The 16,362-nt window shown below is 40.2% G+C and overlaps 2 protein-coding genes and 1 non-coding gene across 7 annotated transcripts; all 3 read left to right on the top strand.

Annotated features, from left to right (window-relative positions):
• Positions 1-345: 345 nt before the first annotated feature.
• Positions 346-9,543, top strand: LOC136665588 (uncharacterized). 3 transcript variants are annotated; one of them, XM_066643233.1, is made up of 13 exons: positions 346-1,383; positions 1,512-1,599; positions 1,688-1,797; positions 2,066-2,125; positions 2,222-2,290; positions 3,189-3,254; positions 3,771-3,836; positions 3,950-4,009; positions 4,354-4,407; positions 7,280-7,327; positions 7,500-7,720; positions 8,374-8,533; positions 9,363-9,543. In XM_066643233.1, the coding sequence occupies exons 1-13, from the start codon at positions 1,191-1,193 to the stop codon at positions 9,512-9,514; spliced, it is 1,347 nt and encodes a 448-aa protein (XP_066499330.1). In that variant the 5' UTR covers positions 346-1,190; the 3' UTR covers positions 9,515-9,543. The 3 variants fall into 3 exon arrangements, with proteins under 3 accessions (XP_066499330.1, XP_066499331.1, XP_066499332.1); XM_066643234.1 differs by lacking the exon at positions 7,280-7,327; XM_066643235.1 differs by lacking the exon at positions 1,512-1,599 and having other exon boundaries at positions 1,223-1,383.
• A 586-nt stretch (positions 9,544-10,129) lies between these two features.
• LOC136665590 (uncharacterized) lies at positions 10,130-15,328 on the top strand. 3 transcript variants are annotated; one of them, XM_066643240.1, is made up of 3 exons: positions 10,130-10,249; positions 13,361-14,044; positions 14,342-15,328. In XM_066643240.1, the coding sequence occupies exon 3, from the start codon at positions 14,398-14,400 to the stop codon at positions 15,307-15,309; it is 912 nt and encodes a 303-aa protein (XP_066499337.1). In that variant the 5' UTR covers positions 10,130-10,249; positions 13,361-14,044; positions 14,342-14,397; the 3' UTR covers positions 15,310-15,328. The 3 variants fall into 2 exon arrangements, with proteins under 3 accessions (XP_066499337.1, XP_066499338.1, XP_066499336.1); XM_066643239.1 differs by lacking the exon at positions 13,361-14,044 and having other exon boundaries at positions 10,134-10,249.
• Positions 12,865-12,983, top strand: LOC136666643 (5S ribosomal RNA). Its single transcript, XR_010795403.1, has one exon. It is a non-coding gene; the product is annotated as a 5S ribosomal RNA (ribosomal RNA).
• Positions 15,329-16,362: the final 1,034 nt, after the last annotated feature.

Below are 16,362 nucleotides of genomic sequence, written 5' to 3'. Positions count from 1 at the left end.
CAGGAGGGGATATATAAAGACAACAGGGTTGTATTCCCAGAAACAAATGCTCCTAGAAGAACAAATGAAAGCTTTAAAATAATGAGTGATGAAGATCATCACCTTGGTCCATCCCCACTGCAAAAAACCTCATTAGGAATGGTGTCAGGATTTCCACTTGACTATATGCATCTAGTTTGTCTTGGAGTGATGCGACGTCTCTTGATGCTTTGGCTAAGAGGTCCACTTACTTGTAGGCTATCCAACTTTAATGTTAGCAGGCTCTCCCAAAGGCTTATGGAGGTCAGACAATTTGTGCCCAATGAATTTTCTCGAAAGCCTAGAAGCCTTCAGGAGCTTGACAGATGGAAGGCTACTGAGATGAGACAGTTTCTGTTGTACACTGGACCAACTGTCTTGAAAAACATTGTGAGCACAGCAGTTTATCACAACTTCTTATTGCTTTTTGTGGCAATTTTCATTTTGTCAAACAGAAGACTCCTTGTTGATTATCTACAGTATTCAAATGAATTACTCATTTTATTTGTCCAGAATTTTGGAGGCCTGTATGGGGAGCAGTATTTATCCTACAATGTACACAATCTTGTCCACCTTGCAGACGACGTAAGAAATTACGGAACTCTTGACAATTTCAGTGCTTTCAAATATGAGAACTTCATGCGCAAACTTAAGAAACTCGTGAGAAAGCCTGAGTTTCCACTGAGTCAAATTGTGAAAAGACTTTCTGAAAGGCCCAGATGTAGACAGAAAAAGGAAAGACTCCAGCTCAGACAAAAGCATACGTCTGGTCCTCTACCTACATCACTTTCAAATTCTCAAGCAGAACAGTTCAAGGAGATTACAACAAACCATTTCACACTGAAATTAGATATGGCAAATAGTTTTGTTTGCATTGGAGGTTCTGTGGCCCAGGTTAAAAATATCATAGCTTCTGGCACTGAAACATACATTGTATACAGTGAATTTGCACACCAAGAGTCATTTTTTGACTATCCACTAGCATCAAACACATTCGGAATAAATGTAGTTGACAAGTTGTCCAAATCAATCAAAGTCTGCAAACTTGGCTTTATAGACAAGAAAATGTACTTAATACCACATGAGAGCAAAATTACACTGTGACTGAAGCAGTTGGCCTTTTTTTCTTTTTTCTGTCTGTATGTTTTGGGTGGGATGGGGTTTATAGCATCATGTATCTATTGGTGGAATTTACTGAAGAGGGAACAACAAGTCCATTACCCAAAGACTGGGTCATTAATGACCTTGCATGGTGGCCCTCATACAAGGACCAGTCGACATTCCTAAGAAGTATAAAAAATAGAGAAATTCCTAAACCAGACAAGGGATGGACACAACACCAGGTCCGGGTCCTGTACGAGTCAGGTAAATTGAAAATGCAAAACACAATCAATTTTTTCACGTCATACTTAAAGATTTGTGAAAGGGGTAAACATTTAAATGCAGCTTACATTATGCTAATAACTTACTTAATATTTTATTTAATTTTTAAGATAAACTAGACAATGTTACAAGAAAATGGAAGGCTTCATGTAACACATCAGATCTTAATTCTGATGAAGAAACCAGAAAAAAATCACGGTACATAAATTTCTCACCTTGGTAATCTGAATATAATACATCAGTATATACTGTTATGTATATGATTACATCTCTAACTTACCTGCAGGTCAAGAAAGAGACCATGTTGGTGGTCCGATGAAGATGACGAGGACTCATCCATCACAAAGAGGCCCAAAAATAAATTTCCTCAGCCACCAAAACCTCCAAATGTTCCAAGTAAGAACCAACACACCTAAATACTGTCATTAGTAATTATATATGGCATTGTTTCCTACACTTGCTCCTAGGAACCCATAACACTGTGCATTTTAGAGGTCTATATAAGAATATGAATGCAAGACCATGGAAATATACAGTACTTTGGGGTCCTAGGAGCAGGATTCAGAAACCCTGACATACAGTATGTTCTTGTCCAATATGTCTAACTCCTAATATGTCTATATACTTTCATAATTTAAAAGCATTGTGCCTCACCTGTTCTTAGCTCCAATACCAAAACCACATCTTACGGTGAAGGGGAAACCAGTAGCATCTTCATACACTTGTAGGTTCATAAGGACATACCTGCATTAAAATAAAAATAAAAAAACAATTAACTAAAATTTAAATTTATAGACATAAGACTCTTATGTTTTCACAGCTCCAAGTATACACAGAGTGAGACAGCAGCCTAAGGAGGCCTATATCAGGACACTGCCTTCCTTTCAAAGTAAGATCTGAAACAGTAAACGATGCCAAAAACAGTTGCTGCTGAATGTTAATATCAAATAAATTCACTCAGAAATACACATCAATGTGTGCTTGGCACTGCACTGAAAAAAAAAGTAAACCTTGCACACTTCCACATTCATTCATTCATTATCTGTAAGCGCTTATCCAATTCAGGGTCGCGGGGGTCCAGAGCCTACCTGGAATCATTGGGCGCAAGGCAGGTATACACCCTGGACACCCCGGAGGAAACCCACGCGGACAACACACCAACTCCTCACAGACAGTCACCCAGAGCGGGAATCGAACCCACAACCTCCAGGTCCCTGGAGCTGTGTGACTGCGACACTACCTGCTGCGCCACCGTGCCGCCCCTACACTTCCACATGTTTCTATTAAATTATAACAATACAATATTTCAACCATGGGGGCGGCACAGTGGCACAGCAGGCAGTGTCGCAGTCGCACAGCTTCAGGGATCCGGAGGTTGTGGGTTTGTTTCCCGCTCGGGGTGACTGTCTGTGAGGAGTGTGATGTGTTCTCCCTGTGTCCATGTGGGTTTCCTCTGGGTGCTCCGATTTCCTCCCATAGTCCAAAAACGTGTGTGAGTATCGCCCTGTGAAGGACTGGCGCCCACTCCAGGGTGTGTTCCTGCCAGGCTGAATCACCCAGTGATTCCAGGTAGGCTCCGGACACACCGCGACCGTGAACTGGATAAGGGTTACAGACAATGCATGAATGACTGAATTAATATTTCAACCCAGTTAAGTATACTTAATCTAATTATGCAGAAAAACAGCTTCATGTAAACAATACACTTTCCAAGAGTTGCAGGTCAAGATATGATATGATATCTGTTTTTTTTTCTTCTTTTTTGGGTTTGTTTACTTCTTAAAAAGCCCCAGTTCCTACTGTAAATCAGCAGCAGAGGAAAAATAATCCTAGAGCCCTGTCAACTGTTCAAAGTAAGGCCACATCAAATGTGTGAAACGGTGATGTACATTAATATTTGCTCTTTCAAACAAACAGTGCACAAGTCATATAAAAACTTAATTTAATATTCAGTCCAAACTGACGTTTGCTTGTAATTTTCTTCTTTTTTTGTGCATTTCCTTTACTAACAAAGGACTTCGTGCTTATTGTTTTGAAAGAATATGCAGCTATCAAGAAGTTACATTTTACCTCAACCCTTGGATATTTTCAGATATGAAGCAAGAGTGGAGTTAGATTTTCTCCTGTCCCAAAAATGAAATTATTATGTGCAAGTTTTTGTTTTTTCACTTCTGCTTTTTTGACTTTTTGATTTTTCTAGATAGTTTTGAGGATGTCAGATATATAAGATAATCCAATTGTATGATCATTTTAGAAGAAAAAAGTCAAAGGAATATAATTAGCTTCTTTGACTGTAAAATTTATGAAAGTTGGTCTCTGACTTACACAGTAATGTATGCTTCTTAACTGGTTACAATACTCCTTTCCAGCACAATATACACCAAGCGAAAGAATGACACCACTCAGTGGTCAAATTTCAGTGGACACTTTTCAAAGTAAGAAAGCACTACTAACCTTAAAAACTACCATTATGAAAAAGCAACATTCAAACTTAAACTGCTTAATTAACTTTGATTAAATCTGTTAATGTGTTCATGTTTTTTTCCAGTGTCAAGCCCACCAATAGATGGAGAGCAGGGGGATCTTAGGACACTGTCCTCTTGTCGATGTAAGGTTATAGAGTACAGTAAAATAGAAAGTTTGTAAACATAGCTTGTTGCATAAAATGTAGACAAGATTTACAGTGCACTTTATAAGGACTCTAAATTACAAAATACTTATGACATTACTTACCTTACACTCTCTCTCTCTCTCTCTCTCTCTCTCTCTCTCTCTCTCTCTCTCTCTCTCTCTCTCTCTCTCTCTCTCTCTCTCTCTCTCTCTCTCTCTCTCTCTCTCTCTCTCTCTCTCTCTCTCTCTCTCTCTCTCTATATATATATATATATATATATATATATATATATATATATATATATATATATATATATGTGTGTGTGTGTGTTCTCTTCATAGTGTCCGAGCCAGGATATGATTCCATCCCGAGTGATTGCACGTCTCCACGTCACGGTAGAACATCAAGTCATGGGACAGCAGTTTTTAAATTATGAAGTGGCGTTACCTCTATAAACTGTAAGGTGTTTTCTCGTGAGTGAGGTTGAACATAGGTTAGTGTGCTCATGGCAAGGAGACATGTGTTATCAGCGTTTGAAAGAGGAATGATATTGCATGTCAGACGGATGGGACAGTCCATTTCCAAAATTGTGCGGTCATTTAACTTGCCTCAATAAAGTGTCACCTGTACGGGGAACATGTCATAGAAGGCATTACCACCCTCAGTGGACAGTGCAGTGGCTTCCCACGGCTGTTTGATTATCGTGACTGGTGGCATCTGGCTAGAATTGCAAACATGCAAACAGACATGTAACTCTGGCAGAAAAAACATCCAGCTTCAATGCAAGAGGCTCATACGCATATCCCACAGTTCATGGCAGTGTATCTTTTGCTCCTACATCCCAAGGAAACTAAAGAGTCTGCTTGCAATTCCAACTAGAGGCCACCAGTCATGATCTTCAAACAAAGCCGTGGGTGGTAATGCATTCTATGACGTGCACATATGACACTTGAGGCAAATTAAATGCCTGCACAACTTTGGAAATCGTATGTCCCAACCATCTGACACCCCCTACCTTACCTCTTTCAAACACAGATAACATGTCTTCTTGCCATGAGCAGACTAACCAGTGTTCATCCTTTACTCACAAGAAAGGAGTAGATGTTCACAATCCATCTCCTGAGGTAACACCACTTCATAATTTGCAAACTGCTCTATGACTTTTGGCATGTCAATTTATACCTAAAAGTAAAAAAAATAGTAACACTTTACATTATTATTTGCTAATTAATCATTAGTTATAGAATGAATAATTATGGTCACATCTGCTCATGAAACGAGCAAACACAAATTCATTGATAATTTTGTTGTCCATCAATTTAATCATTGGTGTATCTGTAAATTTGTGTTTGGTAGTTCTGAGCGTTTGAGTGTAAAACATTGCTTTAACTAATTAAAAGTATAATTATCATCATTAAAAATAACAAGAACCAATACACAAATGTTTAATAACACTACTAATTAGTGTGCATTGCAATTCAGTACATATCCACTCTGGTATAAAAAAAAATGCTGCAACTACTCCATGTTCCATTTCAAGAAACATTACAAACAATACAGAACACAGTTAGTTACACACACTGTAACAATGCAACAGTTAATTCTGATATTTTAGGGAAATAACTTCACTATGCAACACTCAATGACATTTTGTTTATTTATGTTTTTTCAAATTATCATTTTAATGCCATATGTGGTTTGGTCAGTAGGAGGATCACTGCACTCACAGCTTAGAGCATGCACATGATTTGTTAAAGTGCTCTTTCAAGCTTTATGCTCAAATCTCCACTTGTTTCCACATTGTACAAAAGTTTTATTTAGATGCAGAGTAATTCCTACCTTCATATCAAAGTTGGTAAAATCCACCTTTTTTCTTTGATATGAAGGTAGGAACTACTCTGCATCTAATTCATAAAAATCTTGAAGAAACACCTTATTTAAAAATCATGTAAATGCTCTAAGCATGTCCAGCAGTGAATGAATGAATGAAATTTACACTTTTATAGCACCTTTCTAGATACTCAAGGACACTTTTACAGTTAACACTCTACACAACATACTTTACAGTCAACATTCAACCAACACACACCGGCGAGAAGAGACAGCCAATTTGCGTACAGTGTACTCTCTACCAGAAGCGACTGTCTACCCGGAGGACTGCATCGGGCACTACAGATTCACCCATGATTGAGTCCATATCTGGGCATACTCACATTCATTCAAATACATTCAATACAGACATTCATTCACACCAGGGTATCACACAATTTACCTGACCTCCATGTTTTTGAATGTGGGAGGAAACCAGAGTCCCTGGAGGAAACCCACGCAGACACGAGGAGAACATGTAAACTCCACCCAGATCGAGTCTTAAACCCAAGACCCCAGTGCTGTAAGGCAATCTTGCTAACCACCAAGCAAGCTTGAAATTGTTAAAGATAATAATATGTTTTGTTAGTTAATGACAACGCTTTACACTCAAACACTCAGAACTACCAAACACGAGTTTACAGATACACCAAAGATTAAATTGATGGACAACAAAATTATCAATGAATTTGTGCTTGCTCATTTCATGAGCAGATGTGACCATATTCAACTTTGATATAGTATAAACAAATATACTTAATAATAAACTAATTAGTAGTATATTTACTAAATATTAATGGTTCATTATAATAATTAGCAGCATTAAGGCATAAGTAACAGTAAGTTACTATGTTAATTCTTTACCTGAATTACTTAATAATTTATTAACAATGGAGTAAGTAGCAGTTAGTACACATAATGAGTAATTAAGATATAAACTAACCTATTAATTAGTTCACTTAATTACTAATGCCTAGTAAATGAATCAATCGCTAGGTAACAGTTAATGCTTAGTAACAGCTAGTGTAGTATTAACTACTGAGCAAATAATGGGAAATTGTTCATTATTCATTCTATAAATAATGATTAATTAGCGAATATTAATGTAAGGTGTTACCAAAAAATATGGTGCAATATAATACTTCCACTGGGTCTTCACATTACATGGATGTTGAGGGGCACCATTTAAGTCTTAAAGAGAAATATCTAAGTATTAATTTATACCCAGCTTGAGGATGGCAATATTACAACACTGCTTGCCAGTCAAAGTAACATCCAATTACAAGAAAATGATGTTGAAATGGCTGTGATATAGTACATCTAAATCATACCTAAGATCATTTACACAAATGCCATTGCCTTAACTTTGATTACTGCATATATGTTTTTCTAATTTAGCATCAAGAGTTTGCACTTCAGGACGTCTCATACCCTCCCAGTGTACATGTATGTCTTCAGCTTGTTCATTCTTTACTAATTAAATATATATATATATATTTAATTATATATATATATATATGTGTGTGTGTGTGTGTAAACTGATATGTTTATATGCAGACCTTTCTGTAAATATTTATTTCATGGATGTGAATATTCATATAAATGTCATATGTCATAGCTACCGAACGGTGCATCCTTGAGGCCATTGGGGAGGTGCAGCTGCAACTTCAGCATTTAACTGCTGTTGTGCAGTCAATGGCAGGGGATAGGTGCAGAGGACTTCTGCAACAAACACAACTGGAAGAGGATTCTGAAGAAAATCTACTTCCCCTCCAGTCTGCACAGGATTTTGAAGAGCTGGAAAATGGCCTATCCAACACCGCCACAAGAAAAAAAACGGTCAGTACGAAAATATACCATTTTAACAAGCTCATAAAAGTGAACTTTTTGTGAAGATTAGCAAAGAACATTAAGGAAAAAAGTAATTCTGTTTTCTTAGTTTTTTCTTACAGCAACCTCATACACATCTTAAAGTGTTTACAGTATAACTATCTAAAAACGTAATTTATAATGAGTTTCATAAAACAAAGTACGATAAAAAAACAAAATCCCCTCCCCCCACTGTTTTTTTACTCGAACATGACCCCCCACCCCAAAAATGTAGTTTCAGTTTTGTATGCCACTATTTCACTATCCACAGGCACTAAAAAAAATCAAAGCTATAACAATGTTAATTCAAATGTCATCACATATTACAGGTAAGCTATGAAATATAATATCAATAGGCTAAAATGAAAACAGGAGCCATCAACCGACACAATTTCTGAAAAAAAGAAAATATTGAAGTACTTATTTGTTTGTCTGAATGTTGCAATAAAAAACTATCCATGACTCTGAACAGACTCTGTTGTCTGTGCTTAAAATTTGTAATTTTAGTTTTCATTAAGTCAGTCCCAGGTTACCGCGACCCTGAACTAGATAAGCGGTTACAGATAATGAATGAATGAATAAATTAAGTCCCAGGTTACATTCCTCTGTCTGTCTCTCTGCAGGTGTCAAAACTGTCATTGGGTGGGGGGCAAACAATGAAAAAAACTATATGGAGGATTTGTGAAAAAGTTTTTACCCCCCACCTGGCAGTCTCTTTGAACTGGTGTGGCAGAGGAGATAAAAGAGGAATTGGACTCACTCGAATCAAGGATGTCATAGTCTGTAAGTATCAAAATAAGTATACCAAACAGGACAAAGATGACACCACATCTTTACAACAACTGTGAACAATTTTATTCACAATGTCCCAGTGTTGTTTCATGTATTCATGCCATACTCCAGGAGCACACATTCTTCTTTAATCAGAAGAGTCTTCAACAAACGATCATGTGTGCTTCTGCAACCAAAGTGGTTCTCTGTGGCTAAGACTGGACACTACTGAGTAAATAACTCCAACTTTGCGAGGAAGGAAGACAGCTTATCTTGGAAATAATCTGCACCATTTATTACATGAAACAATTGTGTGTCACTTATATTTTTAGATGCACATACATTTAATCAGAAATGCTGCCTTCTAAGCACAACTTGCTGGTGTATATTTGACTGTAGCTTAATATTATCCCCTGATAAGATGTTTTAGGCTCTTAAAATACCCTACTCTGTATATAGAATGGTATGTTAATGTTGTATATATTATGTAAATATCCTTGTTGTAATGCTGTTCAATACATTTTCAGTTAATAAAAAGGGTACACGTATTAAGCAGACAACCATGTCGACTAGGCCCTTGTTATATTTGGACCATAATTTAACTGTGCTACGTGTTCAACAAATCAGACTCACTGTGTGTTATGTGTTAAATGTCCTTAAAGTATTTTCACGATTTGTCTAATGATGTTCAATAGCATCTAAATTTAATATTAGCAATATAGCAATAGCGCCTTAAACGAAGTATTAGCAACAGGCTCGACATCATCACAATGGAAAATAAAATAATCTAGAAACCAAAATATACAAGTTATTTTACATTTAATAAATGTCTTACTTACAGTGTCTGCGATGAGGAATCCTCAGCTGTCCCATCCAAATGAAGCCGAAGCGGAGAAGGCAATCAAAGACTGGCTTAGACTGGCGCCTGACAGAGTGAATCGAAGAAGACCACGCGCTCACCATGCATTAACCCCTTCATGTCCACAAACGTGAACAGTCGTTTTTTATTGTTTTGTTACAGAAATAATAATTTAATATTTTTAAAAATTAATTTGTTGTTAAGTTTGTTCGTGTAAAAAAAGTTTTAAAATACAACTTTTCAAAATAGTAATATTTAATGTATTTCATGTTTACAGTAATTCGTTGTTTGTTTGTTTTTGAATACAACTTTTCAACATTGTGTATTGGCCATCTCTTTATATAAATTCTTATATTATATATTTTAAACTCATACTCAAACAAAATAAAATTAAGATTGGCTGAAACTCTGTAACTCTATGAAGGACTTCTACACCCTGTTATGTGAGCTCCTCTTGCCAGTTTTTTTTTTTTCAAAAACTGAACACCATATATTACTTATTACAAAACGCACAGTTAAAATTAACGAAAAAATCCAACTCAGTTTCAAAATTAAAAATTTAAAATTGAGTTAAAAGCACCATTCTTGGCACTCTGGCATATTAATCAAAATAAAAACAATATTTTGCATTATATATAAGTAAAAAAAAATTAAAAATCAGCAAAGAGACAATAAGAGGCATGGTGACTGGCGCCAAACGGCGTATGAACATCCTTTAGAGATCTCAGAAGCATCGTCCAGGAAGCATCAGTAAACGAGGTCTCAACGACGCACTGCCAATGAGCAAACGATTTGCCATAGACGCTATAACAATGGCGCCGTGAGCATCGCATGAACGCCGTAAAGATTGCTCAAAAACATCATGCGAGGTAAGTCGTCTGGAAAGCAGATAGACGTCGTTTTAACATCAGGTTACGATGTCTCTGAGACTTTGCGGCAGTGAGCAAACGAGCTGCGATAGACGCTTTAACGATGTAACTGTGAACGTCGCATTTACATCTTGCCGACGTGCCTGAGCTGTCTGGGTAGTAGTGGCCATGTTGTCTGTAAGGAGCTGATTAAAAAATTGGACCTTACCTGAATGGGTCTTAGTTCTAGTTCACTCTTTAATTGCAAATCAATTATCACCGCAAGGTTTCATCACAATTCAGAGTGAATTAAAACAGTGTCCCAGGGTCTCCCCAACACAGCACCCACGCAACCCTTAGCGCTCTCCGGACGGTATATAGAAAAGAAAAAAAAAAGTCCAAGTTTTAAAGTCAGGTTTAAACACAGCCAATAAAAGCAGGACCACCTCAGCCCTGTGAATAATTTCACAGGTGTATAGAAAACATAAGCGTGTCTTCAAACAATATACAATCAAAAGCAAGCAAAGCCTAATTTACATTAATTATGAAACCGGCCCACGGACCGAAAAAGCTTATTAGTCAGAAGCAAATAACACGCCAATATACGAAATACAATTTGTAGTAAATGGAAAAAGCAAGAAAAGCAGGACAAGTATCTCACAACACAGAATTAAACCAACGACTATATTTTAGGAACGAAAACAAGTTACCGGACACACTTAACAGACAACAAGCCACAAACGTGCGTAATATGATTAGAAACAGTTCCAGCCAAACAAAAGGAACATCATCAACACACCGTTAAAAGGCAATCAAATTACAAGTTATATTATAACAAGTGAAAGCTAAATTTTTGAGAACTACTGAAATAGCAAGCAGGTTACAAAATATGTTATGATTAACGAAAATTTCAAACCGATGCAGAAAATAAATTTTTAACACAAACTACCACAGTCAAAAAATGCAAACTGAACCGGAAAAATAAGATTGTAAGTACAATACGCAGTAAACGAAATACAATTTATATTTCCACAAGAAGTCTAAATGACCAATATATGCAAATAAACCCCAAAAAGAAAGAAACACGATTCAAAATTTTTAAATCTGAGCAGGCGCTCTTGTTCAAACAAATCAACCTGTTTATGCAATCCTCTATCGCCCTCTAGCGAGCAAAAACATACACGACAGTCATGTAACAGCCTCTAAGAATAACACAGGCTCTCAGAACAGACATAAAACATGAATACACAATCAAATTTCATTAAAATACACCAAAACCAGGTGGGAACAGCTTCCACCTTTTTTGCCGGAACAGCTTACGCGACTAAATATAAAATTTGCGGGAACAGCGTCCGCGTGATTATACTTCAGAGGGAACCACCCCTCACGGACGACCTTCGACCGGGCAATTAACTCGGTACCTCGTCAGGTTCCGAGTGGAGCACGCCACCTCTCAGTTTGAAGATGGGAACAGCTTCCATTTATTATATTTTAAATTCAATAATTAATTTTTTAAACAAGCAACCCCAAATGTATAAACTGATAAAAAATTATAAAAACATATTTAAAATAAATTGATTTGCTCAATACCCCACTCCGGACCGCCGTCGGACCTCCGCACCACTTCCAATTTAAAAAGTCCAATATGCAGAATTTGAATAAACAGGGTCTGCGCACCCACCTTATTTCATTGCGGCCGCAAGTGGAATGGAGTCCGAAGTCGTCCGGCGTCTCGAGCTTCCGCACGTCGGGGTCACCAATTGAAGATTAAAATGTTCTTTTGGACCGTTCTCAAAGTAATTAAAATTTAAAAATATCCAAAAGGTCCAAAATACACCCTCCCTCTTCGGGGAGACGTGCTCGTTCCGGAAGCTTTGCAAAAACCAGTCGAGTGAAGTTCAAAGCAAATCAAAGTATTTATTTAACAATATTGGATCCAAGAGAACAATACATGAAAACCGTCTAATGGCCTTCCCCAGTAAAGTTCTGACCTCTTCCCCCATCTGACCCCACAGTTATACCTCATATGACGTGTACCCTTCTAGTGGGGTTTCTGGCTGATTAACATATATTAATATGCATAATAAGACATGTTAGTACTCAGGTTTTTCGCGTGCGAGTTTCACATGCACCCGTGACCCCAAAACATTCATCATGCCCTTCTGACAATATACCTTTCCTTTCTCATGCCTCCTTCCATGTCACCAAGATTTAGGGGAGTCCCTAATGGACTCCAAGATCCTCCTAAGTTTAACACTTGTGATTTATATCAGCATGCTAAAAAGCTTTAAAGTACACATCTGTTCAATGTTAAAGGTTTAAGAATTTAGAAAGGTGTAAATACTGAGTCAACATGCCAGTTAGTGTGCAGGATCTAAACTGTTTACTACATGGGAAAATACTGGTTAATCATTTATATGAGTGCGTATAAGATACAAGATTTCATACAATGTATATGTAATTATACTTTCTAATTTTAACTAATCATAATTTAAGGATATTTGTCCACTAATACAAAGTAATAAAATTGTTTCCTACAACAGGTGTCAGGCGTTCTACCGTTTACAGGCAGCTCTAAAACAAGAATTACTCTTAGAAGAGTCTTTAGAAATAGTCTTCTACAGCCAGCCATAATCGCTTACGGCCATACCACTCTTAGAAAGCCCGATCCCGTCTGATCTCAGAAGCGAAGAAGAGTTGGGCCTAGTTAGTACTTGGATGGGAGACTGCCTGGGAATACTAGGAGCTGTAAGCTTTTTAGCTTAGGCTCATATTATGAAGACAGTAGCCACAGTCATTTAAACACAAGGGAAGAAGAAAACTTAAAAAAAAAAAAAAAAAAAACGCACTGGAAAGCCAATCATTTTCATTTGAGGTGTCAGGCGTTCTACTGTTTACAGGCAGCTCTAAAACAAGAATTACTCTTAGAAGAGTCTTTAGAAATAGTCTTCTACAGCCAGTAATGAACGTTTACGGTCATACCACTCTTAGAAAGCCCGATGCGCATGTGTGGCGTTTTCTGAGAGCGGTGTTATCAGCGGCGAAAGTTTACGATAATTAAAATGTTTATAGTGATTTTTGCTTCGTTTTTTCGATGGTTTTTGTTGTTTAAAAGGTTGTTTGATTTCGCAGCGGGTGGTTTTTGGACTTTTAGCGAGTTTAACTCGCGGATTTTGAGTTTTTTCGCGCCGGGCACCTGAGCGGGAGTGCGGTGGCGGCGCAATGAGGAAAGGGAAAGCCGGAGGTGCGGGAAAAGCCGGAACCTCGTCGGCGGCGAACGTGGGAGAATCGACTGTGGCGAGCGCGGGAGCTTTGGCTGTGGAGAGCGCGGGAGCCTTGTCTGTGGCGGACACAGGAGCCTTGTCTGTGGCGGGCACGGGAGCAGTGACGGCGACGAGAGTGATGGCGGAGAGAGAGGTGGAAAAAGCGGCGGGAGAATGGGGAGAGAACCGTGGAGGTAAAGTGGTGGAGAAGGAGAGGAGAAAGGCGAAAGGAGAAGAAAGTGTGATGAATGAGAGAGAGATGGAGGTGAGAAGAGGAGTGGAGAGTGGTGAAAAAGAAGCGATGGTCGATAGTGAAGGAAAAGTGAATGAAGAGGTGGATATTTCCAGTGATGAAGGGATGGAGTATGTGGAATGCGCGAATGAGTATTCAGATGATGAAGTAATGGAATATATTAATGCTAAGTATGTCGAGGAGGAACGGGACAAAGTGTGGAAAATATGGGTAAAAATGAGAAGTGAATCTGTGAGCGTTGCTGGAGAGAAAGCAGGAGCCGGCACGAGAGCTGGACAGGGGAAGGGGACGTCAGGAGGGGTAAGTAAAGAGGCACTATAAGGAGACTATCCACTACAAGGACACTATAAAAGAGACGGTGGGTCGGGCTCCGGCTCCGGCTCCTGAACTCTGTAAAGCAAGAACGATGACAAATAACATCTCTGCTGCAGCACCGGGATGTGAACTCCTCTTGGGACAGGGCTCTGGAAAGCCTGTGTCGGGCGGGAGCATCCCGGGAGTTGCAGCAAAAGCTAAGAGCAAGTCGCACCACAGGTCTGAGAATCAGCCTGAATCAGCATGTGAATGATAAACATTTATCTGTGTCTTCTTGTGTAGAAGCATCCACCCTGGCTGTTAGGGCTGCCTCTTCTGTGCGGCACGAGGAAGCAGCGATGAAGATGGGCCCACAAGCACATTCGGAAGCCGTATGGCCAGGGAAGAAGGTGGTACAGGCTTCCAGTGACTGGAGGGAAACAATGGCGGGTACATCAGTCGGTGCTCAAGTAGGTGGGGAGCACACGAAGGGTGGTGGCACACGGCCTGGAGAGACCGTGGATCCTGACTCTGAGGAGGAGAGGAGGGAAATGTTATGGAGGGCAGCAACGGCGGCACGAGAGGCGGCCGTGGCTGGACCCTCTGGAGTAACAGAAAGGAAAGGGGGAACATCGAGGCCAGAGTCGGGACCACGGTATTCGCGTGAGGCAATGGTCGCACTGGAGGTCGCGGACCCGAAAAAGGTGTCCCCGATTGACATTATTAAGGCTGTCGAGAGTCTGTTGGGAGCGGGGAGTCTGTTGGCACTCTGTCCCAAGAAGTTGGGAGAGTTCGAGCTGACACTGGACTCGGAGGCCTCTGCACAGGGGACACTGTGTATACTGCGCACCGGTTATATGGTGTCCTTTTTACATCTGCCGGCCTATATATCCGATGAGGACATAATGGCGAACCTGAGGGTATGGGGCATGACTATCTTAAGGCCGATCCAAAGACGGTACTTTCCGGGGATGAAGGTAAGATTTCCACCAAGTCTTCTGTCCCTACCGTATAGCGTCAGGTTCGAGACTCTGGAGGGGCCACAGTACTTCAGGGTGCTCCACAACTGGCAGCAGAAACTGTGTCGCCTGTGCATGAGACCGGGTCACGTAATGAAGCAGTGCCTCGAATTTGTGTGCCGAGAGTGTTGCGAACACGCAACCTATTGGGGCTCTTCGGCAGTCTGGGCACTTTGCTGCCTTACACTCCCTCGCAAAGTGCCCAGACTGCCGAAGAGCCCCGATAGGTTGCGTGTGTCTGGGCCAGCCTGAGCAGTCGCAACAGCGTGTCGGGAGGGAGAGGAAACCGGCAGACAGGGTGGAAAAGAGACAGAGGGAACAGGAGGAGATGGAAAGAGAGGTGGAGGAGGAGGTTCCAGCTAAAAGGGGCCCTGAAGTGGAGGGCAGAGAGGAGCAGACAGTGAGTGGTCAAGAAAACGGACCACAGACTGAGACTGACAATGTGGTGCACGGACAGGACGGGAGACAGGACGAACAGTGGTCCCCTCTGGCAATGTCATGGGGGGAGCAAATGGACGTTGACCAGGACAGTGTGAGGACTGACCTAGATGTGACAAATCAGGGGCCGTCGTCTGAACCCGAGGAGGAGGCTCGAGGGGCTGGGAGGACTCGGCGTTGAAAGGCACAACTCAGGGACGGCGGGCCCTGAAGCCTCGACCTAACCTCGCGAGGGCTAGGGAGAGGAGAGACGTTGGACAAAAAGGGGGGGAGGGGATGGACAGTACGTGGAGAGTACGTACTCTTGCACAAAATCACAAAAGGGGATAAGATTGATAATATTATTGGCAGGGTATAAATACAATACTAGATAAATTATTGTGTATGTGTTTTTGTGTAAAAATACATAGAACTAATGGTATAGGGGGCGGGGCTAGAGATCTGTCTTTTCCAAGATGGCCCTAAATTTGGTTTCCTTTAATGCCAGTGGCCTTACGTCCATGGAGAAATTAAGACGTGTTTTGGCCAGGTTGGAAAAGACAGATTTCATATGTTTGCAAGAAACAGGATGGGAGGGAGTGCATGAAGGTATAGTTAAGAGGGAATGGGATGGGGAGGTGTTTGTGAGTGCAAGACAGGGAGGGTTGGAGAGTGGGGTGGCCATTCTTGCTTGGCGGGGTGCGTATGAACGAGCAAGAATGGTCTTCCAATTAAATATGGGGAAATGTATAGGGGTGGAATGTGTGTTGTGTGATACTGTCTTTTTTTTAGTGTGTTTACATGCCCCCAATGAGCAGAAGGAGAAGGCGACCTTCTTCCATGCCCTCAACCAGAAGTTGCGGGGATGGAGGAGGGTGCTCGTTGTGG

Source organism: Hoplias malabaricus, chromosome 14 (assembly GCF_029633855.1).
Source record: "Hoplias malabaricus isolate fHopMal1 chromosome 14, fHopMal1.hap1, whole genome shotgun sequence".
NCBI lineage: Eukaryota > Metazoa > Chordata > Actinopteri > Characiformes > Erythrinidae > Hoplias > Hoplias malabaricus.
The sequence above is the reverse complement of the archived record's forward strand: the minus strand, read 5'-3'. Positions and strand labels throughout refer to the sequence as shown.